The sequence below is a fragment of the Schistocerca americana genome, chromosome 6 (assembly GCF_021461395.2).
Source record: "Schistocerca americana isolate TAMUIC-IGC-003095 chromosome 6, iqSchAmer2.1, whole genome shotgun sequence".
Lineage (NCBI taxonomy): Eukaryota > Metazoa > Arthropoda > Insecta > Orthoptera > Acrididae > Schistocerca > Schistocerca americana.
In genome coordinates, this window is record NC_060124.1 from 166,256,300 (window position 1) to 166,284,007 (window position 27,708).

General features: G+C 44.3%; 1 protein-coding gene across 1 annotated transcript in view; it reads right to left on the bottom strand.

The window, feature by feature from the left end:
- The window catches only part of LOC124620030 (putative inorganic phosphate cotransporter), a 150,428-nt gene that overhangs the window by 59,917 nt on the left and 62,803 nt on the right, over positions 1-27,708 (bottom strand). Inside the window, exon 6 of the mRNA XM_047146696.1 lies at positions 25,116-25,262. Within this exon, the coding sequence (XP_047002652.1) occupies positions 25,116-25,262 (147 nt within the window). The remainder of the gene's footprint in view (positions 1-25,115; positions 25,263-27,708) is intronic.

Genomic DNA, 27,708 nt, shown 5'->3' on the forward strand with positions numbered 1-27,708 from the left:
TGGAGGTACGTTGAACCCTGAGAATGAACATTGACTACATTAGTGAAGAAAAACCACGTTAAAAATTAGTAAAGTTGTTGCATGATGCAAATGTTCAATAGCACAGTGTGTGCATACTTCTGCCAGTCCCCCACCACATGCACTGCTCGGCAGCGACGCGTTGCTTGCCGCATCGTCGTGCATCTGGGCAGTGGGGGAGAGGCGGAAGGGCTCACGTCATGAGCTACGCTTACCCGATCTGGCAGACACCTGAGGGCAGCTGACGTTACTGTACATACAGTAGCTTACTTACTCATCGTCACTCTTCGTTACAGAACTACAGATGTGCGAGTGCAGATGTGGGTAACAGCTAGTATATCGTATGATAAAGTTCAGTACAATCTGATAGTCAAGAAATGAGCGTTGGGGACAGGTACAGGAATCCCTCATTGCCGTGCTGGGCCAAGTCCTAATGAGGGTGATTTACTATTACCTTTGAAGTGTCAGGGGAGAGTCTGTGTTGTCCGGATGGCTGTGATGAGTATTTATACAGTTTAGAGTTGTGTTTGTGGAAGGAAGAGGGTGAAACCTGATGCTAGCACATAGTCCACTCCTCTCGAAAAACACTGACGCACTGAGGAAGCTGCAGATGACGGTCGGACAGCCAAAAGTGTCACATGCCCTCACGCCATGAGATACTGCAGAGAAGACTGAAATTCAATCAAGCTAATGGCACAAAGACTGTTGATCAGAGGTTATGCGCCACCACTTCACTTCCGCTTGCTAGCCAGATACTGGCAGTGAATCTTTCTTCCACCACCAGTGTCGGAACCGGCTGCCTTAACGTCGTGCGTCACAGCCAGGCGTGCGTTAGCGACTTCAGATCCGAAGCTGTGTCATATGATTGACAATAAAATAAGGGAACTTCGAGCTCATATGGAGGTTGCTTTTCCTGAACCACGCTGTTTCCTTATCGACCCTAAAAAGAGTGCCCGAATCCTTTCCTTGCAACCCTGACCTCACTGTTAAAAAAAAAAAAAATGTCCAAATGGCTCTGAGCCCGAGGCTCGATTCGAACCTGCGACCGTAGCGGTCGCGCGGTTCCAGACTGTAGCGCCTAGAACCGCTCGGCCACTTCGGCCGGCGCTGTTTAACATCTACATCTACGTGATTACTCTGCTATTCACAATTAAGTGCCTGGTAGAGGGTTCAATGAGCCACCTTCAAGCTGTCTCTCTACCGTTCCATTCTCGAACGGCGCGCGGAAAAAACGAGCACTTAAATTTTTCTGTGCTAGCCCTGATCCCTCTTCTTTTATCGTAATGACCAATTCTCCCTATGTAGGTGGCTGCCAACAGAATGTTTTCACAATCGGAGGAGACAACTGGTGATTGAAATTTCACGAGAAGATACCGTCGCAACGAAAAACGCCTTTGTTTTAATTATTGCCACTCCAATTCACGTATCATGTCAGTGGGACTATCTCCCCTATTTCGCGATAATACAAAACGAGGCGCCTTACTTGATGACTTTCCGTCTATTACTACGAACTGTGACCTTTCTGACGGGAATCTTCCCCCGTTCACTCGAAAATCTTCAATCTCCCTTCCTCAAAACCAATAAACTTTTCTTTAAAACGTCCTTCAATCGGTCAGCCTTGTCTCGGTGTCTTCAAAATTAACCATCTCCCCACATACCTATAAACACCTGAACAACCATCTTCCCCTCACCATTGATCAGACTAGCTTCCATCTCAATTTTCCCGCTAAATATTATCTTCTTCATCTCATGCATCTCTTTCCCCAACAAGTGGACAATAATAGTATGAATATTTTTGTATTCCTTAGAGACAATATACCAAGGCTTGAGTCAGTTTGCTCTGTTCCCTCAAGCCCAGTACCTGCATAATACAAGTAACGAACGTCTAGATTATTGTATATTTCTTTCCTAAACGGCCTACCTACTTCATTAACTTCAGTGCCATGTCCTATGCCTCCAATCTCACTGCAGATGTTCCCATGGTTCAGTTGGAGCCATTAACTTGTATCTCCTCTACGTCGGAATATGCCCAACTGACTAACGCCGATCTGCCACGTTCAGTTCGCTGTCGGGGAAACTTTTACAGACCACTACCCAACCACCCAGAGATTACAACATTTCGATGCTTTGAACGGGCACGACCGACTTCCTTCCTCATCCTTCCCTAAACCAATGGGACCGATGCCTTTCCTATTTGGTCCTCTTCCCCAAATCAGGTTCAAAATGGTTCAAATGGCTCTAAGCACTATGGGACTTAATCTGAGCTCATCAGTACCCTAGACTTAGAACTAATTAAACCTAAATAACCTAAGGACATCACACACATCCATGCCCGGGGCAGGATTCGAACCTGCGACCGTGGCAGCAGCGCGGTAGCGGACTGAAGCGCCTATAACCGCTCGGACACATCGGCCGGCCCCCAAATCAGGCAACCAACCTGTTACAGTTCAATAAATGCACATCATGTTGTAAAAAATGCCCTCAACATAATCCATAAGGAATCACCCACGGCGTCTGCCCGTCTACAAACATCCAGTCCCATGCCCTAGCCTACTAAAATATATTCAACTATCCCGTGACCCTAAACAAACCTACTGTCGAACGCAAAGCCCACAAATTACTAAAACTGCCAAGTCATCCATCCATTCATCCAGGAGGAGGATATTAGTGTTTAACGTCCCATCGACAACTAGGTCGTTAGAGACGGAGTATACGCTCGGATTAGAATGGAGAATGAAATCGGCTGTGTCCTTTGAAAGGAACTATCCCGGCATTAGCCTTAAGCGATTTAGAGAAATTGGAGAAAATCAAGATGGCCAGGTGCGGGTTTGAACCGACATCCTCCCAAATGCAAGTCCAGAGTGCTAACCACTGCGTTCCGCACTCAGACCCTTTTATCCATCCGCAGTGATCATATACAAGAGCAAATCCCTAATGTAACCAATCTTCACCAATGACAGTATGGCTGTAGCATCCATGTTCTTAAACTACTACAAGTCCCTTGAATGCCATAACTGTCAGTAGCCACATAGTTCTAATAATTCGCTTCAAATCGAAGACAACCAACCACTGCATCATTTTCCGTCTGATCTACAGTCTTGGTGTTTTACTGTACATATATCAATACAACGCTCATTCTATCATCCTATAGACCTGTAAACACACCACATCGTTTCTCGACTTGATAACAGTCCCAAAACATGAAACCCAGCCTAACTACCTGACCAGTTACAACGGTCCCCTCATTACCTTCTCATACGACCATCATTGTCATGTCCCCATCCCCCCCCCCCCCCCAAAAAAAAATCATCCACTGTTTGTGCCGTTGAGATCCAATCTTCAACTGTGTGCAGAGGGACGATAAAATGACAGTAAGGAAAATGCTGTGAAAAAATTACGAGAATATTTTCAGGAATGTGTTGTTTAGATGTTTATTTTCCTTTTTTCTCAGAAAACCACAAATTGCGTTGTTAAAGAGCTTCCGTGAAGGATTTAAATGGTTATAGCTCAACGTAAGCCTGGTAGTTAAGTCAACTGCGAATAGCTATTTCAGCACCGTTTACGGCCGAGGACGAAGGACACCTTCAAACTAAAAGCCACTTCCGATGCCAAAAGAAATCATTAGCAAACTTTGAGGTAGTATTTTTATTTCACTTGACGACCATACAATCTTATTACAGGAATAACTATGTGTTGATAGCTGACTGTTTTGTAAAACACGTTCATGAACAAGCAAATTTTTTAGCGGCTTTAAGAGCTCCACAGCTTCTTGTTTTCGGCAGCTTGAAGGATTAGGCTATTATGCGGATTACCTATTGTTAGACGCGAAGGTCTGTGGCATTTCACGGCGTCTAAAGCCGTAAACACGAGAGCTTTATCGAAAGCTGCCAAGGCAAGCAAATACGGAGGATAGACCCTCTGTCCCAGCCATTAGCATGCGAATACACTTGTCCAAGTGCAATGATATCAAATTATCACTCCCTTCAGTAAACCACCGGTCGGCACAAGAGTAAGGAATAATGTCTCCACCAATGTGGGAAGTAAAACGCCCGTTATCCCAAAGACGACCGTTTCTTTTCGCCTTATCAGTGTTTGTCACTTGACATATAGATTGCCTTATAAATATTCTTTGAATCTTTTTCCGCCACATAACTGCACCCACATAGTAAACTTATATGGTCGAATACCTAAACCCATTAAAAACTACAATAACTCTCACTACGGCATTTTCTGTTACCAGTACGTGCCTACTGCTCTTCGCAAGGAGAAATCGCAGATGTAGTGAACAAAATACGAGTAGCACAACCAAATTCAGCAGGTATTGCTTCATATAACTTCCACAACTAATTCTCAGGAATTTCTGTACTCACAACTGAATTGTTATTTGGAAAAGGTTCATGTCCCAGAAAGCAAATTTTTCAGGAGACACAAAAACTGTTTCACTACACAACGCTCTTAAGCATGGTGTCGTGAAGTTGCCGTGTAGCAACTGACCCCAGGATGAAACAATATACATCAATACAACATTTTTAGCCATCGAGTAAGGTCAGTAATCGAGTTTGAAAGTACTGGAAATGACCCATTTTCGAATCTGACGATGCTGATGAGGCAACAAGCGTTCCGTTTTTGTTATGCAAGTTTATATTATTACAGTAATAAAAGAGTGTGTTATGAGTATAAAGGTGAATTCATAATGTACCTAAATTACAACTACAAGCAAAATACAGCAAAGGAGACACTCGTTGGTCTGCTTCAACTTTATCTTGTGCTGCCTTCACTGGCCACTGACCGATACTGTTATAAAATGGTGTCTGGTCGTCAGGTATGTTTTGTAGAATTATCTGTGCATCCTCTAGTTTTTTTCTTTTTTGTTGACACAGATCTGCCACATGATTTTATACGGACATATTTCCTTCTCTACCTCAATACCCATCTAACGATCACTTCTGTTGGTGAGGTGTGACCCACGTTACACCAAACTATGGGGAGGGATATAAAGATCAGTTATCTCCGGTAAACGTAATTTGAAAGGAAAGCAGACATGACACCTTCTCCAAATCATTGATTCAACTGACTTTTTAAAACTGATTCTAGTAGCCAACACCTTTCGCTTAAACAATGGGAAGGTTTCGCAATACAGACAGAAACGTTTTCTCCATTATTACTCAGTAATTAAGCTAAGTCTCTGAGCTACACTAACGTTTATGTGGAATTGACAGATAATAATGACATAACGTTGCATATCCAATATACACCTATGTGCTGGACCAATAACATGTTTGTCGCTGGAAACCAACAAGTGCAGTCATCATTCGTGTTGCCCGTACAAGCGTTTCAGCTAGAGACCCAAATCTTCTACCACAGGTAGGACGAAATCGATGACGCACTCTTCGATTTCTCGCAAACAGTTACAGGAGTTAACATGGTAGGAGAAATGGAAGTTCATTTCTGAAAGACCTAGCTGCGATGTAATAATGAGAGCAACAAGATGAAAAAGAGCTACCTGACATACTGGTTATGACATTAGAATCGCAGTCTGGAGGGGCATGGTTCAAATCCTTGTTCGCTCTTCCTCGTTTAGACTGTCCGCCATTTCCCCATATATCTTCAGTGTGTAATCATGAAGATTTAATATGCTAGACCACAGCTCGCTCCCTTATCATGCTTTTGTGCCATAGCTCTGCCCCTGAAACGCTATATGTAAACGGAGGCAAGCAGTAAAAAATGATAATAACTGTAATTATGCATTACCGTATGAGGCTGGACGCTGCCAGGAGCATCGCACCACCTCAGAAGAAGTGAGTCTCAAAATCTCATCCGCGAAATATATCATACCTCTATACATATTCATGCATTGTGAAAGATATTTTTACAGACGAACAACACAGATACTAGATATGAAATTTAAATAGGGTATTTATTGTTTGGTTTTGGGTCAGTCAACAACTAGGTTATTATCGGCCGTAATACACTACTGGCCATTGAAATTGCTACACCAAGAAGAAATGCAGATAATAAACGGGTATTCGTTGGACAAACATATTATACTAGAACTAACATGTGATTACATTTTCACACAATTTGGGTGCATAGATCCTGAGAAAACAGTACCCAGAACATCCACCTCTAGCCGTAATAACGGCCTTGATACGCCTGGGCATTGAGTCAAACAGAGCATGGATGGCGTGTACAGGTACAGTTGCCCATGCAGCTTCAACACGATACCACAGTTCATCAAGAGTAGTGACTGGCGTATTGTGACGAGCCAGTTGCTCGGCCACCATTGACCAGACGTTTTCAGTTGGTGAGAGATCTGGAGAATGTGCTGGCCACGGCAGCAGTCGAACATTTTCTGTATCCTGAAAGGCCCGTACAGGACCTGCAACATGCGGTCGTGCATTATCCTGCTGAAATGTAGGGTTTCGTAGGGATCGGATGGAGGGTAGAGCCACGGGTCGTAACACATCTGAAATGTAACGTCCACTGTTCAAAGTGCCGTCAGTGCGAACAAGAGGTGACCGAGACGTGTGACCTATGACACCCCATACCATCACGCCGGGTGATACGCCAGTATGGCGATGACGAATACACGCTTCCCATGTGCGTTCACCGCGATGTCGCCAAACACGGATGCGACCATCATGATGCTGTAAACAGAACCTAGATTCATCCGAAAAAAATGACGTTTTGCGATTCGTGCACCCAGGTTCGTCGTTGAGTACACCATCGCAGGCGCTCCTGTCTGTGAAGCAGCGTCAGGGGTAACCGCAGCCATGGTCTCCGAGCTGATAGCCCATGCTGCTGAAAACGTCGTCGAACTGTTCGTGCAGATGGTTGTTGTCTTGCAAACGTTCCCATCTGCTGACTCAGGGATCGAGACGTGGCTGCACGATCCGTTAGAGCCATGCGGATAAGATGCCTGTCTTCTCGACTGCTAGTGATACGAGGCCGTCGCGATCCAGCACGGCGTTCCGTATTACTCTCCTGAACCCAGCGATTCCATATTCTGCTAACAGTCATTGGATCTCGAGCAACGCGAGCAACAATGCCGCGATACGATAAACGGCAATCGCGATAGGCTACAATCCGACCTTTATCAAAGTCGGAAACGTGATGGTACGCATTTCTCCTCCTTACACGAGGCATCACAACAACGTTTCACCAGGTAACGCCCGTCAAGTGCTGTTTGTGTATGAGAAATCGGTTGGAAACTTTCCTCATGTCAGCACGTTGTAGGTGTGTCGCCACCGGAGCCAACCTTGTGTGAATGCTCTGAAAAGCTAATCATTTGCATATCAAAGCATCTTCTTCCTGTCGGTTAAATTTCGCGTCTGTAGCACGTCATCTTCGTGGTGTGGCAATTTTAATGGCCAGTAGTGTAATTGTACTTGAACAGGTGCGATTAAAATTTAATAAAACCTTTCTTATCCGTTAACAGAAATAACGCCAATAGACATACGATGAAATAATTTCCAAAAAAATACCTTAAAGTTGTTTCTAGTTGACAATAAATGTTACCCGCTATTCCGCTAAATATTGAAACATACAGATGCATGTGATTTCTCAAAAGATAAGCTGTTAAAAATACTGTCGTGGAATAAGTTTAGTTAAAATTACTGTACAAATGTTTATGGCTGGTTGCCCTTTGCTATAAAAAGTGGGAAAGAACCAGTCACTACGGTAGCAATTAAAATCTACACTGAAGAGACAAAGAAACTGGAACACCTACCTAATATCGTGTAGAGCACGCAGAAGTGACGTAACACGACGTGGCATGGGCTCTACCAGTGTCTGAAGTAGTGCTGGAGAGAACTGACGCCATGAATCCTGCACGGCTGCCCGTAAATCCGTAAGAGTAGGAGAGGGTGGAGAGTGTTCCTGGAGCCACTCTGTAGCAATTGTAGTTGTGTGGGGCGTCGCATTGTCCTGCTGGATCTGCCAAAGCCCGTCGGAATGTACAATGGACATGAGCGGATACAGGTAATCAGAAAGGATGCTTACGTACGTGTCGCCTGTCAGAGTCGTATCTAGACGTATCAGGAGTACCATATCACTCCACCTGCACACGCCCCACACCATTACAGAGTCTCCACCGGCATGAATAGTCCCCTGCTGGCATGCAGGGTCCACGGATTCAAGAAGTTGTCTCCATACCCGTAAATGTCCATCCGCTCGATACAATTTGAAACGAGACTCGTTCGACCAGGCAACATGTTTCCAGTCATCAACAGTCCAATGTCGGTGTTGACGGATCCAGGTGAAGCGTAAAGCTTTGTGTCGTACAGTCATCAAGGGTACACGAGATGGCTTTCGGCTCCGAAAGCCCATACCGATGATGTTTCGTTGAATGTTCCGCACGCAGACAATTGTTAATGGCCCAGCATAGAAATCAGCAGCAATTTGCAAAAAGGGTTGGACTTCTGTCACACTGAACGATTCTATTCATTGGTCCCGTTCTTGGAACATCTTTTTCCGGCTGCAGCGATGTCGCGGATTTGATGTTTTACTGGGTTTCTGATATTCACAGTACACTCGTGAAACGGTCGTACGGGAAAATGCCCACTTCATCGCTATCTCAGATGTTGTGTCCCATAGCTCGTGCGCCGACTTAAAATTCACTTAAATATTGATAACATCCCATTGTAGGAGCAGTAATTGATCTAACAAGTGCGCCAGACACTTGTCGTCTTATATAGGCGTTGCCGACCGCAGCGCTGAATTCTGCCTGTTTACATATCTTTGTATTTGATTAGGCATGCCTATACCAGTTTCTTTGGCGCTTCAGTGTATGACCCACTATTTTAGGAAGTGGCACTTCCACCTAAAAAACTGTTTAAATGCATTCTAAACTCGACCAAGTGTAGTCAAAGCAAGTCCATATGCAATTGTAGGGCTGCCCACTTGTAAAAAAATAAAACAAGTCAACTAAAATGTGGTTCAAAATGGCTCTGAGCACTATGGGACTTAACATCTGTGGTCATCAGTCGCCTAGAACTTAGAACTACTTAAACCTAACTAACCTAAGGACATCACACACATCCATGCCCGAGGCAGGATTCGAACCTGCGACCGTAGCAGTCGCGCGGTTCCGGACTGAGCGCCTAGAACCGCTAGACCACCGCGGCCGGCTAAAATGTGGCATTCTGCCAGTAGTCCATCATAAGCACTACACAGAGGGGGGTCTTCTCACTGGAGAAGACAGCGTATGTCAGGAGAGTGTTCTCCTATGCAGAGGCGTGTTAATAGCACTCTATTCCGCTTCTGTGATTGGAAGCACCTGCACCACGGTCGTGTGCGTGACGTCACCACCCGCAACTTGTTATCTGTCTCTTCTAGCCACTCTTCCTCTCAACAACTCAGAAGACTTTTCGTCAACAGCGAGATCGCTGTATGCAGAGAGACTTGAAAGCGAGCCACTATAGGCGTTATGCAGACGTCCTTGGCTGCTGCAGTCACCAGTTCGTTACCTCAAATTCTCACATATCCTGGTACCAAGCAGAATATCATCTCGTTCCCTAGATGTTGTACTCGTAGACGACGCAAGACCTCTCTCTTCGGTACATGTTATTTAGTTTCTTTATTTTCGTGCTCCGTGGATAAGATTTCCGACCACATTTTGTGATATGGAACAAGTCAGTTTTAGAATTATACAGAGTGAGTCACCTAACGTTACCGCTGGATATATTTCGTAAACCACATCAAATACTGCTGAACCGATTCCACAGACCGAGCGTGAGGAGAGGGGCTAGTGTAATTGGTTAATACAAACCATAAAAAAATGCACGCAAGTATGTTTTTTAACACAAACCTACGTTTTTTTAAATGGAACCACGTTACTTTTGCTAGCACATCTGAACATATAAACAAATACGTAATCAGTGCCGTTTGTTGCATTGTAAAATGTTAATTACAGCCGGAGATATTGTAACCTAAAGTTGACGCTTGAGTACCACTCCTCCGCTGTTCGATCGTGTGTATCGGAGAGCACCGAATTACGTAGGGATCCAAAGGGAACGGTGATGGACCTTAGGTACAGAAGAGACTGGAACAGCACATTACGTCCACATGCTAACACCTTTTTATTGGTCTTTTTCACTGACGCACATGTACATTACCATGGGGGGTCCCGCGTCCGGCCATCCTGATTTAGGTTTTCCGTGATTTCCCTACATCACTCCAGGCAAATGCCGGGATGGTTCCTCTGAAAGGGCACGGCCGACTTCCTTCTCCATCCTTCCCTAATCCGATGAGACCGATGACCACGCTGTCTGGTCTCCTTCCCCAAACCAACCAACCAACCAACCATGGGGGGTGAGGTACACGTACACACGTGGTTTCCGTTTTCAATTACGTAGTGGAATAGAGTGTGTCCCGACATGTCAGGCCAATAGATGTTCAATGTGGTGGCCATCATTTGCTGCACACAATTGCAATCTCTGGGGTAATGAATGTCGTACACGCCGCAGTACATCTGGTGTAATGTCGCCGCAAGCTGCCGCAATACGTTGTTTCATATCCTCTGGGGTTGTAGGCACATCACGGTACACAATCTCCTTCAACGTATCCCACAGACAGAAGTCCAGAGGTGTAAGATCAAGAGAACGGACTGGCCAATTTATGCGTCCTCCACGTCCTATGAAACGCCCGTCGAACATCCTGTCAAGGGTCAGCCTAGTGTTAATTGCGGAATGTGCAGGTGCACCATCATGCTGATACCACATACGTCGACGCGTTTCCAGTGGGACATTTTCGAGCAACGTTGGCAGATCATTCTGTAGAAGCGCGATGTATGTTGCAGTGCTCCTCTCCGATACACACAATCGAACAGCGGAGGAGTGGTACTTAAGCGTCAACTTGAGGTTACAATATCTCCGGATGTAATTAACATTTTACAATGCCACATACGGCACTGATTACGTATTTGTTTATATGTTCAGATGTGCTAACAAAACTAACGTGGTTCCATTTAAAAAAAACGTAAGTTTGTGTTAAAAAACATTCTTCCGTGCATTTTTGTATGGTTTGTATTAAACAATTTACACTAGCCCCTCTCCTCACGTTCGGGCTGTGGAATCGGTTCGTCAGTATTTGATGTGGTTTACGAAATATATCCAGCGGTAACGTTAGGTGACTCACCCTGTATAAGGGGCAGTCAAATGAAAACGAGACAAGAGGAAGAAAAGAAAATGAACTGTAATTATTTCAGAAGTAATAGCCATAACTATTAGTAATTTTGTCTCACTGTGAGACAAGACGGTCAGTGCTTTCATGAAAAAATATTCGTTGTTGTCTACGGTACCATGATTGCACACAGCACTTCTTCTTCCGAAGCAAATCGACGGCCACAAACGTCGTTCTTCATGACTCCAAAAATACGGAAACTGCTTAAGGAGAGTTCGAGACAGTATTTTGGATGTGCACGGGCTTCCCAGCGAAACTTATCCAGCGTAATCGAAGCAAGCTTCGCATTATGTGGTCGGGACTCGACGTGTCACCGCTATCACATGGACAGAATGAATAGATGACTGTAATTCAGCGAGGTTTGGGTGTGTAGAGCTAAAACAGATGAACACCAAAGACGTGCGGGAGAAATATTGTCCACATATCGTGTAAAGACAGTTGCACCATTCCAATAACACATATGGGCGGACGGGGGTTACGGCGGTGTTACAAGCAATTCTCCTCTGTTTGTACAACATTCCTTGTAGGAGGTTTATCCGCCAACCATTCGTTGCTGCAGTGTCTGTCTAAGGCGTCATTGTACCGTAGTATTGGAGGGCTATTTAAGCGCTTACATATGTATTCCTCAAGACATCTAACTGATCAGCGGAGGGCATGCAGTGGATCGGAATCATCTCTACCTTCCTGCCCCATCTGATAATGGATTGCGTGGAGGAAGACTTTTGGTATCCGTCTGTATGCGACCTAATTTCCCTATTTATTTCTTGTGATCATTAGGAGATATATAGACATATATATACCCTGAAAAACACCGTAAGTGCATGACGGAGGGTAATTAGCAAGGTACCTCGTGTTAGGGTTTCTTCCTGTTCCAGTCGTGTATGGGGTGCTGGAACAGTGACTGTTTAAGCGCCTCTGTACAAGCTGTAATTGCTACAGTCTTGTCTTCACAATCACTACGGAAGTGATACGTAAGTGGGTGAAGAATATTTCTAGATTGTTCACTTGAGACTGGCTTTAGCAGCTTTGCAACTAGACTTTCGGGCGATAACTTGTACCTGTCTTCAGGGGTCTGCCAATTCAGGTTTTTCAAGATTTACGTGACGATCTGTAAATCAAACAAATCTGTGACCTTTCGTGTCGGCATTCTTTGTGTTCGTTCAGTATCCCGTGTTAGTCCTATTATGCACGTGTCCCACACACTTAATCAATATTCTGACAACGGATCCACACGAAATTTGTAATCGGGCTCTTTTTTGGACAGGCTGATTTTCCCGGAATCCCCCAAATGAACTGGAGTCTGTCAACTACCATATCTTATGACTGAGTTTACGTCACCGTCGTATTTCATATCCATATAAATTGTTACACTGGAGTATTTTTATGGATTGAATGATTCCAGATGTGACTCATTGGTGTTGTAGTCATAGGATACTACATTTTTCCCGTTTTGTGAAGTGCGCTGTTTTACGTGTATGAGCATTTAAAACATATTGCCAATGTTTACATCACTTGAAATCTGACAGGATATTTCAGAATGTAGTTTTTTGCAGTGTAGCTGACTACTCGGCATTGCCCTGGTATGTATTTATTTCAATTCCGTTAGTCCATCAGCTTCTTTCCCCTCTCTCTGTTCATCTCCCTTCTGTGTCCCTCTCCTCCCCCCACTGCTCTCTGTCCACCTCCTCCATCCACCATTCTCTGTCCGTCCCCTCCTTCCCCTCTCTCTGTCCGTCTGCTACTCCCCCCCCCCCCCCCTCTCTGCCCATCGCATCCTATTTCCTTCCTATGTCCATCACCTTTCCTTCCATTTCTCTGCCGTCTATCTGTACATATCCTACTTCTCTCACATCTCCTGAACTATGTGCTGTACAATGATATAATTTTGTAGGCACATTCAGCGGCATATGAGGATATTGCTAAATGTGTTGCAGATAGAGTTAGCAGCAAAGAAATAATAAATTTAAATGTCATGATTACATGCTTACTGCGACAGTTTTAATGCACAAACAGCGAAAATGTAGTAAGCGATAAACTTTTTTCCTTTCATAGTTTGAGGGATTGTCAGCGAGGAAAAGTTTTGTAAAGTTTTGAAATTGTATGTAAAGACTGTCGCAAGGCACTAAGCGCTCTGATTCTCAAATACTGGATAGCACGGATCGTAGCATTATGCGCTGCATACATTATGCAACGAATAATGAGGAAATGTGGATTCAACACATCCAAGATCGTACACACATCAAAAAAAGTTTTGCATCAGCCCGGTTCCCAGAACGACTAAAGGTAGACGTTGACTGTGGATATTGTATCACAGATACAGTCCCTTTGACTGTTCAGAGATGTCACTAAACCCGCCCAAAGATGTAAACAACCATGCATGAGCAGCGCATATTAGACGGAGGGGGTCCGACAGCCAATCAGTTCCAGTCATTCCACCAGGAAGGAGGTACACAGCTCGTGTTGTCTGTAGTTCACCATGCCAAGACGGTCAATACCGCAGTTCAATCGCGCCCGTATTGTTACTTTGTGCCAGGAAGGACTCTCAACAAGGAAGTGTCCAGGGGTTTAGGAGTGAACCAAAGCGATGTTGTTCAGACATGGAGGAGATACAGAGAGACAGGAACTGTCGATGACATGCCTCTCTCAGGCCGGCCAAGGGCTATTACTGCAGTGGATGACCACTACCTACGGATTATGGCTCCGAGGAACCCTGACAGCAACGCCAGCATGTTGAATAATGCTTTTCATGCAGCCACAGGACGTAGTGTTACGACTCAAACTGTGCGCAATAGGCTGCATGATGCGCAACTTCACCCACGACTCCATGGCGAAGTTCATCTTTGCAACCACGACACCATACAGCGCGGTACAAATAGCCCCAACAATATGCCGATGGACCGTTCAGGATTGGCACCACGTTCTCTTCACCGATGAGTGTCGCATATGCCTTCAACCAGACAATCGTCGGAGACATGTTTGGAGGCAACCCGGTCAGGCTGAACGCCTTAGACACACTGTCCACAGAGTGCAGCAAGGTGGAGGTTCCCTGTTGTTTGCCGGCCGGAGTGGTCGAGCGGTTCTAGGCGCTTCAGTTTGGAACCGCGAGACCGCTACGGTCGCAGGTTCGAATCCTACCTCGGGCGTGGATGTGTGTGATGTCCTTAAGTTAGTTAGGTTTAAGTAGTTCTAAGTTCTAGGGGACTGATGACCTCAGATGTTAAGTCCCATAGTGCTCACAGCCATTTGAACCGTTTGAACCCTGCTGTTTTGGGGTGGCAATATGTGGGGCCGACGTACGCTGCTGATGCTCATGGAAGGCAACGTAACGGCTGTACGGTACCTAAATGCCATCCTCCGACCGATAGTGTAACCATATCGGCAGCATATTGGCGAGGCATTCGTCTTCATGGACGACAATTCGCGCCCTCATCGTGCACATCTTGTGAATGACTTGCTTCAGATAACGACATAGCTCGACTAGAGTGGCCAGCATCTTTTCCAGACATGAACCCTATCGAACATGCCTGGGATAGATTGAAAACGGCTGTTTATGGACGACGTGACCCACCAACCAGTCTGAGGGATCTACGCCGAATCGCCGTTGAGGAGTGGGACGATCTGAACCAACAGTGCCTTGATGAACTTGTGGATAGTATGCCACGACGAATACAGGCATGCATCAATACAAGAGGACGTGCTACTGGGTATTAGAGGTACCGTTGTGTACAGCAATCTGGACCACCACCTCTGAAGGTCGCGCTGTATGGTGGTAAAACATGCAATGTGTGGTTTTCATGAGCAATAAAAAGGGCAGAAATGATGTTTATATTGTATGTGTAAGCATTGTATTCATTAGTTCGAATCGTATCGTGTAGCACATATCAACCAACCAAAGCATTTTCCCAATTATCATAAAGTACAAAAGTCAGAGAGTAAACAGCTTTTCAAACAGCAAATATTTTTATCAAAATCACGTACTATTCTTCAAATCAATAAGCATCCTAAGCAGCCTTTATACTTCGTATGGGTTCAGGCTATCTCTTTACTAAATTTCATCAAAAGCGGGTTGTAAGAAATTAAACGTCAAGCATAGTGCGGCAGTTTTCACGCATCCCACTGTTTATGACTTCACACATGCTGAACTATGTATCGTACAATGATATAATTTTGCAAGTACATTCAGTGGTATATGTGAACACTGTCTGCAAATTGTGTCGCAAATACAGTAAGTAGTAAAGAAGTAAGAAATTAAAATGTCATGCCTGATGCGAAAATGAACAGCATAAATGTTGTAAGGGATGAAATTTTTTTCTTCTATTATTATGTGAGGATGCAGCGGAAAAAGTTTCGTGAAGTTATTATGTGTGAAGTTCGTTGCAAGTCACTAAATGCTCTCTTTCTCAAATACCGGATGAATAAAACTGGGGTATTCGTGCGTCTTGGGTTATGCTTCCTTTTCGATCCCATTCTTACCCCTTTGATAGGGACGAGGTACTTACTCCCTTACAGCGATTCTTTCCAGACGGTAAGTGATATATGTGCCAAGTTTCAGGAAATCAGTTCAGTGGCTACATTTAGATAACACACTAGTGGCCATTAAAATTGCTACACCAAGAAGAAATGCAGATGATAAACGGGTATTCATTGGACAAATATATTATACTAGAACTGACATGTGATTACATTTTCTGGCAATTTGGGTGCATAGACCCTGAGAAAACAGTACCCAGAACAACCACCTCTGGCCGTAATAACGGCCTTGATACGCCTGGGCATTGAGTCAAACAGAGCATGGATGGCGTGTACAGGTACAGTTGCCCATGCAGCTTCAACACGATACCACAGTTCATCAAGAGTAGTGACTGGCGTATTGTGACGAGCCAGTTGCTCGGCCACCATTGACCAGACGTTTTCAATTGGTGAGAGATCTGGAGAATGCGCTGACCAGGGCAGCAGTCGGACTTTTCTGTATCCAGAAAGGTCCATACAGGACCTGCAACATGCGGTCGTGCATTATCCTGCTGAAATGTAGGGTTTCGCAGGGATCGAATGAAGGGTAGAGCCACGGGTCCTAACACATCTGAAATGTAACGTCGACTGTTCAAAGTGCCATCAATGGGAACAAGAGGTGACAGATTCGTGTAACCAATGGGACCCCATACCATCATGCCGGATAATACGCCAGTATGGCGATGACGAATATACGCTTCCCATGTGCGTTCACCGCAATGTCGCCAAACACGGGTGCGACCATCATGCTGCTGTAAATAGAACCTGGATTCATCAGAAAAAATGGCGTTTTGCCATTCGTGCACCCAGGTTCGTCGTTGAGTACACCATCTCAGGCGCTCCTGTCTGTGATGCAGCTTCAAGGGTAACCGCAGCCAAGGTCTCCGAACTGATAGTCCATGCTGCTGCATACGTCGTCGAACTGTTCGTGCAGATGGTTGTTGTCTTGCAAACGTCCCCATCTGTTGACTCAGGGATCGAGACGTGGCTGCACGATCCGTTAGAGCCATGCGGATAAGATGCCTGTCATCTCGACTGCTAGTGATACGAGGCCGTCGCGATCCAGCACGGCGTTCCGTATTACCCTCCTGAACCCACCGATTCCATATTCTGCTAACAGTCATTGGATCTCGACCAACGCGAGCAGCAGTGTCGCGATACGATAAACGGCAATCGCGATAGGCTACAATCCGGCCTTTATCAAAGTCGGAAACGTGATGGTACGCATTTCTCCTCCTTACACGAGGCATCACAACAACGTTTCACCAGGCAACGCCGGTCAAGTGCTGTTTGTGTATGAGAAATCGGTTGGAAACTTTCCTCATGTCAGCACGTTGCAGGTGTCACCACCGGCGCCAACCTTGTGTGAATGCTCTGAAAAGCTAATCTTTTGCATATCAAAGCATCTTCTTCCTGTCGGTTAAATTTCGCGTCTGTAGCACGTCACCTTCGTGGTGTAGCAATTTTAATGGCTAGTAGGTATATATGGAGTTCTTTTTTTCGTGATGCAGTTTTGATGAAATATTGCCTATACAATGCCCCTAAATGTTCTGAAGTTACCAATTAAAAACCCCCTAAAAATCAGTCAAGTAGGCTTGGAGATTAACTTGTTCAGACAGACAAAGTTTTAGTAAAACTTTAAATCACGATATATTTTTCTTAAGTGATCCGATTTTGATCAGCTAAAGGCCTTGCGATGCGGGAACTATGCTCAACTTACCTGGGAAAATCCATGAAAATTCTTCCTGTAGTTTTGGAGATAGCGTGTTCAAAGCAGGACGACATGACGGTTTTAAAGATTTATTATTAGAGCAGATCTATATCTACTACGTTTGCCTAAAAGTTCCAGAACAGGTTTTTTTATTTCTGAGTTTGAAATAATAAAAAGAAACAAATGTTGTATTTATGTTACCTGGTATGTGTGCATCCTTGAAATGACGTTGGTCATGTTTCCTCACAAACTCATTAGGTGACAGTGCTGTTCTCAGCAACACACAGTTTGGGTTCATGGCGCATTAGTCACGGTGAGACAATGGAGCTAATTGTGAGCAAAGAGTGAACGTTAAGTTCTGTGTTAAGTTCGGGAAAACCTGTGGTGTCACCGCCAGACACCACACTTGCTAGGTGGTAGCCTTTAAATCGGCCGCGGTCCGCTAGTATACGTCGGACCCGCGTGTCACCACTATCAGTGGTTGCAGACCGAGCGCCGCCACACGGCAGGTCTAGAGAGACTTCCTAGCACTCGCCCCAGTTGTACAGCCTACTTTGTTAGCGATGGTTCAGTGACAAATTACGCTCTCATTTGCCGAGACGATAGTTAGCATAGCCTTCAGCTGCGTCATTTGCTACGACCTAGCAAGGCGCCATGTTCAGTTGCTATTGATATTGTAAAGAATGTACAGACAAGAGCTACGTTCAACATTAATGGATTAAAGTTAAGTATTCCACCAAGTACCACCTTTTTTCTGAAGTCTAAATTCCTTGTCCTGTTCCAGACCTCACGCCAGCCTGCGTGAGCTTAAACGCGTGCCTTTCGGCTTCCTCTCAATTTAGTGGGTTGGTCTCCTGCTGATCCACAACAAATCCCTTAGTGAAACGTGGACAATGATTAAGCAGGCATATGCAGGAGTGGCACTTTCAAGATGTATTTTCGAGTGGTAAAAAAGGTTTCGTGAAGCCAAATATTCAGTGCAAGAGAATTCCAGAGCTGGTCGCGCGTCTACAGCACATAACGATGAAAACGTGTTGCGGTGGTGTGTGTAAGGCAGTTATTGCAAGCAGACTGTAACGTAACTGTGTCCGCGATATCAAAATAACTTAATTTGAATTGTGATGTGTGGCGTAAGATTTTATGCAAAGATTTAGGGAAACGGAAATTTAATGCAAAACTCGCCACTCACACAGTAACAGACGAATAGGAAGAGGAAAGATGAAGAATTTTTTACTGAACTACTGGATAGAGCCAGACGTGATCCCACATTTCTGTCAAAGATTATTGCTAAGGTGAAAATTGGTACTAGCAGTATGGCCCTCACACGAAGCAACAAAGTGCTGAATGGTGGACTCCTACATCAGCAGCCTCAAAAAAGTCAAACGACAACCTTCGGGAGCAAACAGTTTACCATGAGTGTTTCTCTAGATCAAACAGTGAACCAAACTCTTTACATCGAAGTATTGATACGCTTGAGACAAGCAGTTCAACGTCGCCGTCCATATCTATGGCATTCTCAGTACTGGTTCTTGCTGCATGACAATGCAAGACCCCCTACTGCTTCATCTGTTACCGAGTATCTGGCCAGACATTCTGTTATTGCCATCCCACATCCGCCACATTCGCCCGACCTCTCGGCTTGCGATTTTTTCTTGTTTCCGCGAGTGAAAGCTTCGTTAAGATGTCGCAGACATCCAACTTGCTGTGACAAATTAGCTTACAATCATCGCAGTTGAAAATTTCTCTGATTTAGCAGTTGAAAATTTCTCTGATTGCTTCCAGGACCTCCAGAAACGTTGGAAAACATGTATAAATGGCTAATAGGACTATTTCGATAGGAGCTAGGATCATTACTCGGTAAGAACAATTTTTTTTAAACCTGTCCTGGAGCTTTCTCGTAGAGGGAGTACTTTTAATTCTTGAAACATTTTTGAGTCACTGTAGGTCCCCGAGAAGATTTCCATCAAGGACTAAACACCAGGAGCACCACCAGATTGTTGAGAAAACTAAGACTGTGGTTGTGTCCAACGTGTGCTCTGTGTTTGTGAGAACAGGGCAATCTGTGTTTTGCACAAGCGATGCTTTCTAAAACTATGCTGATCCGTAGATATAGGGTTCTCAAGAAAATTTATTATGGTTCAAGGTTTCTGCAGCAAACCCATGTGAGGGATATTGGTCTGTAATTTTGCGGCTTCGTCCTTTTGCTCTTCTTATATGCATTAATCACCTGCGTTTTTTCCATGCGCTTGGGACTTCCCACTGGGCGAGAGATTCGCGATAAATGCAAGCTAGATAAGGGGCCACTGCCGTAGAGTACTCTGGAAAACCGATTTGCGATTCTTTCCGGACCTGTTCACTTATTTGTATTTAAATCTTTTAGTTGTTTGTCTACGCCAGGGATGCTAATTACTATGCTGTCCAAGCGGGGGTCTGTCCGATGGTCAAATGATGGGTCATTCGTACGATCCTCCTTCGTGAACGATTTCTTGAACGCGAAATTTTAAACTTCGGATTTCGTTGTGCTGTCTTCAACTGCCACACCAGATTGGTCAGTAAGGGACTGGATGGAAGCCTTAGACACGTTTAGCGATTTTAGATAGGGCTATAATTTTCTCGGGTTCTGTGTAAGATCTTTTGCTAAGGTATGACGGCGATAGTTCTTGTGTGCTTTGCACTATATCTGGTCACAGACACATGAATCTCTACCAATCTTTTCTCGTCGTCATTTACGTTTTCTCTTTTGAACCGAGTCTGCAACAGCCTCTGCTTCCTCAGTATTTTAGGCATTTCGTTATTAAGCCATGGTAGGTCTTTTCCATCCTTTATCCACTTGCTAGGCACGTAACTCTCCAGACCACGATTTACAATCTGCTTAAACTTCGCCCACAATTCCTCCATATCCATCTTACTGGAATTAAGTGATGTCAGTGTACTGTCTGAGTGAGAAGTTAACAACTACGTATTTGCTCTTTCTAGCAGAAACACTCTCCTAGCCTTCTTGACTGATTTATTAACTTTCGTAACCATAATTGCTATAACGACGTCACAATCGCTAATCCCCATTTGTGTGTCCGCCCCTGGTAGCTGAGTGGTCAGCTCGACGGAATGTCATACCTAACGGCCCGGGTTCGATATCCGGGTGGGTCGGAGATTTTCTCCGCTCAGGGACTGGTTGTTGTGTTGCCCTTATCATTTCATCCCCATCGACACGCAAGTCACCGAAGTGGTGTCAACTCGAAAGATTTGCATCAGGCGAACAGTCTACCCGACGGGAGGCCCTAGCCACACGGCATTTCTATTTCCATAATGACGTCGATAAGACCCAGCTTATTTGTAGCTACAAGGTCTACGATATTTCCATTTGAGCATAATCTGCAAATAACCAGGGGGGCGGGGGGCTAGTAATTTTGTTTGTCAGGCCCTTAATATACAAAAACAAGGGTCACAACGGGCTTCGTTGAGGCATTCCTGAAATACTTTCATTTTCGACGGCGACTCTCCATTAAACGTAACATGCTGCGTTCTCCCAGCTAATAAATCCTGAATCTATCCACAGATTTTGCTGGATATCTCATATAATCGTAGTCTTTTAATAAAACTGGGCGTCGTACCAAGTCAAAAGCATTTCAGAGTTCAAGAAATATATGTATTCACCCGATAGGCTTGATCCACAGATTGCAGGATGTCCTGCGAGGGAAGCCAAATATGTTTCTTACGAAGGACATTTTCGGAATCCAGGATGGTTGGAATGGCGGAAGCAGTTCTGTTCGATACCCAGAATTACGTTTGACTCAGAATATGTTCTACACACATCAAAAAAATTTTTCATCACCTCAGTTCTGAGAGTTCCGGAACCTGTACAGAAAATTGGAATAGAGATCAAAATAAACATCATTTCCGCCCTTTTTATTGCTTATGAAAACCACACATTGCATGTTTTACCACCATACAGCGAGACCTTCAGAGGTGGTGGTCCATGTTACTGTACAGACGGGTCCCTCTAATATCCAGTAGCACGTCCTTTTTGCATTGATGCATGCCTGTATTCGCCGTCGCATACTATCTACAAGTTCATCAAGGCACTGTTGGTCCAGATTGTCCCACTCCTTAACGGCGATTCGGCGTAGACCCCTCAAGAGTGGTTGGTGGGACACGTCGTCCACAAACAGCCCTTTTCAGTCTATCCCAGGCATGTTCGATAGGGTTAATGTCTGGAGAACATGATGGCTACTGTAGTCGAGCGATGTCGTTATCCTGAAGGAAGTCATTCACAAGATGTGCACGATGAGGACGCGAATTGTCGTCCACGAATGCATCGTCAATATGCTGCAGATGTGGTTGCACTATCGGTCGGAGGATGGCCGTTACGGCGCCTTCCATGACCACCAGCGGCGTACATCGGCCCCACATAATGGCACCCCAAAAAAGCAGACAACCTCCAGTTTGCTCCAGTCGCTGGACAGTGTGTCTAAGGCGTTCAGCCTGACTGGGTTGCTCCAAACACGTCTCCGACGATTGTCTTGTTGTAGGCATATGCGACACTCATCGGTGAAGAGAACGTGTTGCCAATCCTGAGTGGTCCATTCGGCATTTCTTTATGCCTGCCTGGCAGGAGCTAGTCTCAACAACAGGAGCGTACTTTTCCGCCATTTTCAGACTTGAGTCCTTTGATTGCCCCTGTAGAATCCGTAGCAGAACTTTCTATAAGTATCTGGAACTTTCCTCCTGTCAAAGATAATCTACGGACAATGACCTCCTGTGCTTTCCCAACCCATCTTGTTGACTTAGCGACCCACACTTTTTACCAGGTGCCGGGGATTGGTCAGTTGCCACCCCTACGTAAAAGAATAACTCTGGAGACAGCGTCTAGGTAGCTTGGTGAATTTTAGTTAGACACACACTCGGACTGGAGTAACCAGTGTCTACACACCTTATTATGGAATGTGGAGTTAGATACTGAGTCGGGGTGAGATTTGCATTCTAGGTCGCGTTAAAACCTGTCGGGATCAGCACCATCTCGAGTATGGCGTAATGGCCTGTACTTGTTTTTGCCTTTGCGTGTAAATTTTAATAATCCCTGAATTTGCCGGCCGAAGTGGCCGTGCGGTTAAAGGCGCTGCAGTCTGGAACCGCAAGACCGCTACGGTCGCAGGTTCGAATCCTGCCGCGGGCATGGATGTTTGTGATGTCCTTAGGTTAGTTAGGTTTAACTAGTTCTAAGTTCTAGGGGACTAATGACCTCAGAAGTTGAGTCCCATAGTGCTCAGAGCCATTTGAACCAATCCCTGAATTTATTGTAGTTTGGACCGAAGGGTCTTGGCATACTGGTAATTTTTCTCTGTCTGGATCCCCCCGTATAACTGCAAGTCCGTGGATCCGTTATAAAGCAGATACTTATCCTGCATGTATAATGAGGTTTTCCGCGCTGGATTCCTATGCTAAATTAACGTAACCCACCCATATTTTGTGTAAAAGTACAGATCTGACGTAGTATAAGATTGTCTGTGTTTTGTATATGTCCAATCTGGTATCAGTCTTTGTAATAAATGGCCAGATTTTTGAATGCAGACCCATTGTCATTCAAGATTCTTCCGCTTCCCTTTCCTTCAGAGACATTTGGTAATGATTGCAGAATCTCTCAAAGAAAATGGACGCTGAATAAAAGTATCAGGTGTATAAGTATGAAACCGGAATTACCCTAGAGATGGTGCTAGCCGTCAGTGTAGGGCCCGTGAGACCACATCTGCAGCGCCATCTGCTTCCTGTAACGGCTGACGACAAATGTCAAAACACAGTAACCCAAATTCCATGCATCGGTATCTCTTTCAAACCAGTAAAAATGTCGAGTTTTGTGGCTAAGAACTACGATTTGCGGACAGCATTGGTTTTCTGTTAACATTTGAAGAAAACTGCTGCAGAATCGCACCGACTGCTTTTAGAAGCTTTCGGCCAACATCTCTTACGAAAACACAGTGTTTCGAGTGGTTCTAGAAATTCAAAAGTGGTGATTTTGACGTGAGAAACGACGAGCGCGGGAAACCACCGAAAACCTTCGAAGACAACGAATTGCAGGCCTTATTGGATGAAGATGATACTCAAACTCAACAGGAACTCACGGAACAGTAGAATGTGACGCAGAAAGCCGTTTCTCTTCGGTTGAAAGCTATGGGAAAGGTACAGAAAGTCGTAAAATGGGTTCCGCATGAACTGAATGAAAGACAGCAAGCAAATCGAAAGACCACTTCTGATATGTTGCTCGTCAGATACAAAAGAAAGTCGTCTATCCATCGAATAGTGACAGGTGATAAAAACTGGATATATTTTGAGAATCCTAAGCGTCGTAAATCATGGGTGAATACGGGCAAACCATCAACATCCACTGTAAGACCAAGTCTCTTTGGAAAGAAAGAAGACGATGATCTGTGTTTGTTGTGTTCAGAATGGTGCCATCTATTATGAGCTGCTAAAACCTGGTGAAACGGTTAACACTGTTCACTGCCAACAGCAAATGATCGATTTAAATCGAGCATTACGTGGAAAACAACCGGAAATTGGAAAAAGACAACACAAAGTCGTATTGCCCCATGATAACGCCCCATCACACACAGCAAAACGGGTCAAGGAAGCGGTCGAGGCGTTCAGTTGGGAAATACTGGGGCATGCGGCTTATTCTCCAGACTTGGCTCCGTCCGATTATCATCTGTTTGCATCACTGGGATACGCTCTCGCTGAACAACACTTTAATTCGTTTGAAAATGTACGAAAATGGCTCGCTGACTGTTTCTTTGGCGTGGAATTCATAGCCTGCCGGAGAGGTGGGAGAAATGTGTAAATAGAAATGGAGAAATATATTACCAGTTTCAAACAATAGACGTGTAATTATTGCAACCAAATTCCGATTTCTTACTTCTTCATCTGGTAGCTTCGCCACTGGATGGTCCTGCCAGATCTTAGCGTATCCCTTGCATTTGTGTGATGTTTCTTGATGTGATGATTAGATGGTGTTGGTCTTAAATGTTTTAGTCTATGAATTCAGGTCCTGCGCGACTCTTCCATGTGGAGTGAACGATTTAGCCGCCCAAGAGGCGAGATACAGCAAGTGAAACCTTGTACCGTGTGCTAACTAAAATAGAACGCCCTCCTGCTCTTCGTGACGACAACGTTCAGTATTAACCAATATGGCTGAATGATACAGTTAGGCTCACTTTATTATAATTGGTGACTAAGGACAAAATTAAGACTCCATATGGCACAATTGGGCTCACTTTATTATCAGTAGTAAATAAAGACAAAATTAAGATCATCCCCTTCCCCCTTTTACGTAACGCGTTTCGTTGGGTTTGCATTACGGAATATAGAGCTAACATAGGTGGAATTAAGACACATCCCTTTCACCTCGTCCCATTGTGTCGAGATAGATATAATTAGATACATGACTTTACACCTGGAGGTTACTCGCTGATATCGCCTATCGCGCAGTTGCACGACAGTGGTTTGTTTGTCTGGGACGTGAAAATGTTTCGCCTGTCGGGCCTTATGTAACTCAGAGCACGGAAACATTATGATAAATATTCGCTTGACTACGTTGTCGAATTCAAATTTACAAACAATTCTAGCCTGGCAAGATGTGATGATGCCAGAAATAAACCAAGTTCCAATAATCTCATACGTAGAGCGAGATCGAAAGAATACTTACTTGTTGGATGTCGAAGCCGAGAGCCTCAGACATGTACTTGGGGCCTTCAGTCATCAGAAAGAAGAGTCCTCCCAGACTGCCAAAGTGCAGTGCCACCAGCGCCAGGAACGGACAGGAAGTTATCACCGACCAGAACGGTAGCACCCTCTGAAACAGGACGGCTGTGTTGGTGCTCACACATATTCCATGTACTGGAATTCCTACCTGCCCATGTAACAGCAACATTAGTAAAAGTCAACGGTACATTTCAGGTTATGCTTGTCCATTATCTACATATATACTGTACTAAATTACTTTTGAGGACTGTATCCTAGCTCTGATCCCAAACACTCTTTCAACGCCCTACATCTCTACCTTGCACATCTTCAATCCCACCAACTGAATAACTAAAAATTCGCAATTTGTCTACCCCTCGATCTTGAAAAATCCAATTTTCAAATATGGCATTTCGATATCCCTTCAGTAAACGATAACCACATTATTGCATTCTGGCTATCCAAGTTGTCATTGTACATAACCTTTAAAAAAGGACCAAGTCCATATATTCCACTACATTGTAGTGTATCTTCTACACTGCCGATATGACTCAACCCTTCTTCCTGTCAACCTACAGGACACTGAGGACACCACCTTCCCTCCAGAAACCCCACCCATCTCTCCCAGCTCAGCGTCAACCAGTTCACATCTCGGTACAACTGGCTCCTATGGACAAGCCCTTCCAAGATCCAGCCAAAGACTGAAAAAGAAACCAGGTGCAGATTTCCATTCCATGATTTCTACTACGTCATTTATAACTTCCCTAGCCGAGCAACAAACTTATTAAAGTAGACTGTTATTGTTTGAGGCTCACAATCATATAAAATCTTTCAAGAAAGTAATCGTCCCCTTTAACTATTAATTTTATTTATTTATAAAATCACCTATAGCAGTTTCTGTATTTAATGATTTCCAAGTGACTCCTTATTTCTAGATTTTGAGGAAGCTTTTGACACCATTTCTCGCAAGAGGTTTCTAATCAAACTGCGTGCCTATGGAGCATGGTCTTAGTTGTGCGACTGTATTCGTGATTTCCTATCAGAGAGGTCACATTCCACAGTAACTGACAGAAAGCCACCGAGTAAAACAGAAGTAATATCTGATGTTCCCGAAGGAAGTGTTACAGGCTCTCTGCTCTTCTTAATCTATATAAACGACTTACGAGACAGTCTGAGCTGTTCCCTTCGTTTGTTTGCAGATGATGCTGTCGTTTATCGTCTAGTAATATCCTGAGAAGGTCAAAACCAATTGCAAAATTATTATGGTGTGAGGAATGGCAATCGACTCTAAATAATGAAAAGTGTGAGGTCATGCACATGAGTACAAAAAGGAATTTTAAATTTCGGTTACACGTTAAGTCACGAAAATGTAAAGGCTGTCAGTTCAGCCAAATACCTACAGTTATAAACACTTAAACTGGAACGATCACATAGAAAATGTTCTTAGGAGGTGAATCAAAGATTGCGTTTTATTGGCAGAATACTTACAAGATGCGACAAACCTACTAAGGAGACTGCCAACACTAGGCTTCTGCGTCCTCTGCTGGAGTATTGCTGCGCGGTATGGGATCCTTACCAAATAGGATTGAGGATTTACGGAGGATATCGAAAAATTTGAAAGAAGGAAAGCTCGTTTTGTATTATCACGAGATAGGGGGAGGGGTGGGGGGGGGGGGGGGGGAGAGAGTATCATGGATATGATACGCGAATTGGGCGGTAACCATTGAAACAAAGACGTTTTTTGTTGCGCCAAGATCTTTTCACGAAATTTCAATCACAGAGTTTCTCATGCCAATGTGAAAACATTTTGCTGACGATCACCTACGTGGGGGAGAAATTATCGTTGTAATAAAATAAGACAAATGAGAGCTCGCACGAAAGATTTAAGCGTTCGTTTTTCCCACGCATTTTTCGAGAGTGGAATGGTAGTCTGCAGGTGGTCCGACAAACCCTCTGCCAGCCACTTAAGTATAAATGGGAGAGTGGTCATGTAGATGTAGAAACACAGTGGAAATTTCGTGTTTTAGCATAAGTCAAAATTGTAAAAATATCAGATATTTACACGCGTCACCTTCACATCCACAGACTTATTATTTAACGTTGTTTGCGTCATTTACTTATATATTTTTTGAATTCCGCTCCCCTTCTTTCTTCCCGAAATTAAGACCCCTGCGAATCTCGCTTGAGCTTTGGTCCTTCTTACACTGCCACACTTCATATGTCACACTCCGAATTTCGCGTCTACACGTTGTTTCTCCACGAATCTTTAATAGTATGTCCAATATTATGCCTCACATGAAACCTACATCAACTACCCCCCTTTTTCATTGAATCCACACCAGTTCCAAATTTAATCCCCAAAAATCTACAAAACCATATTTATTATCTGTTTTTCCAGTTGGCCTATTGTCATGTCTGTATAACAATAATTTTATTAACACTACCTGACAAAAATGTGGAATACCCAGAAGCAGAGCGGGAAATGAAGTGAAATTTTATGGGCTGGAAGGATGTGTGATTTTATTTCAGTACAAAATATAGTCAAATTAAAAAAATCT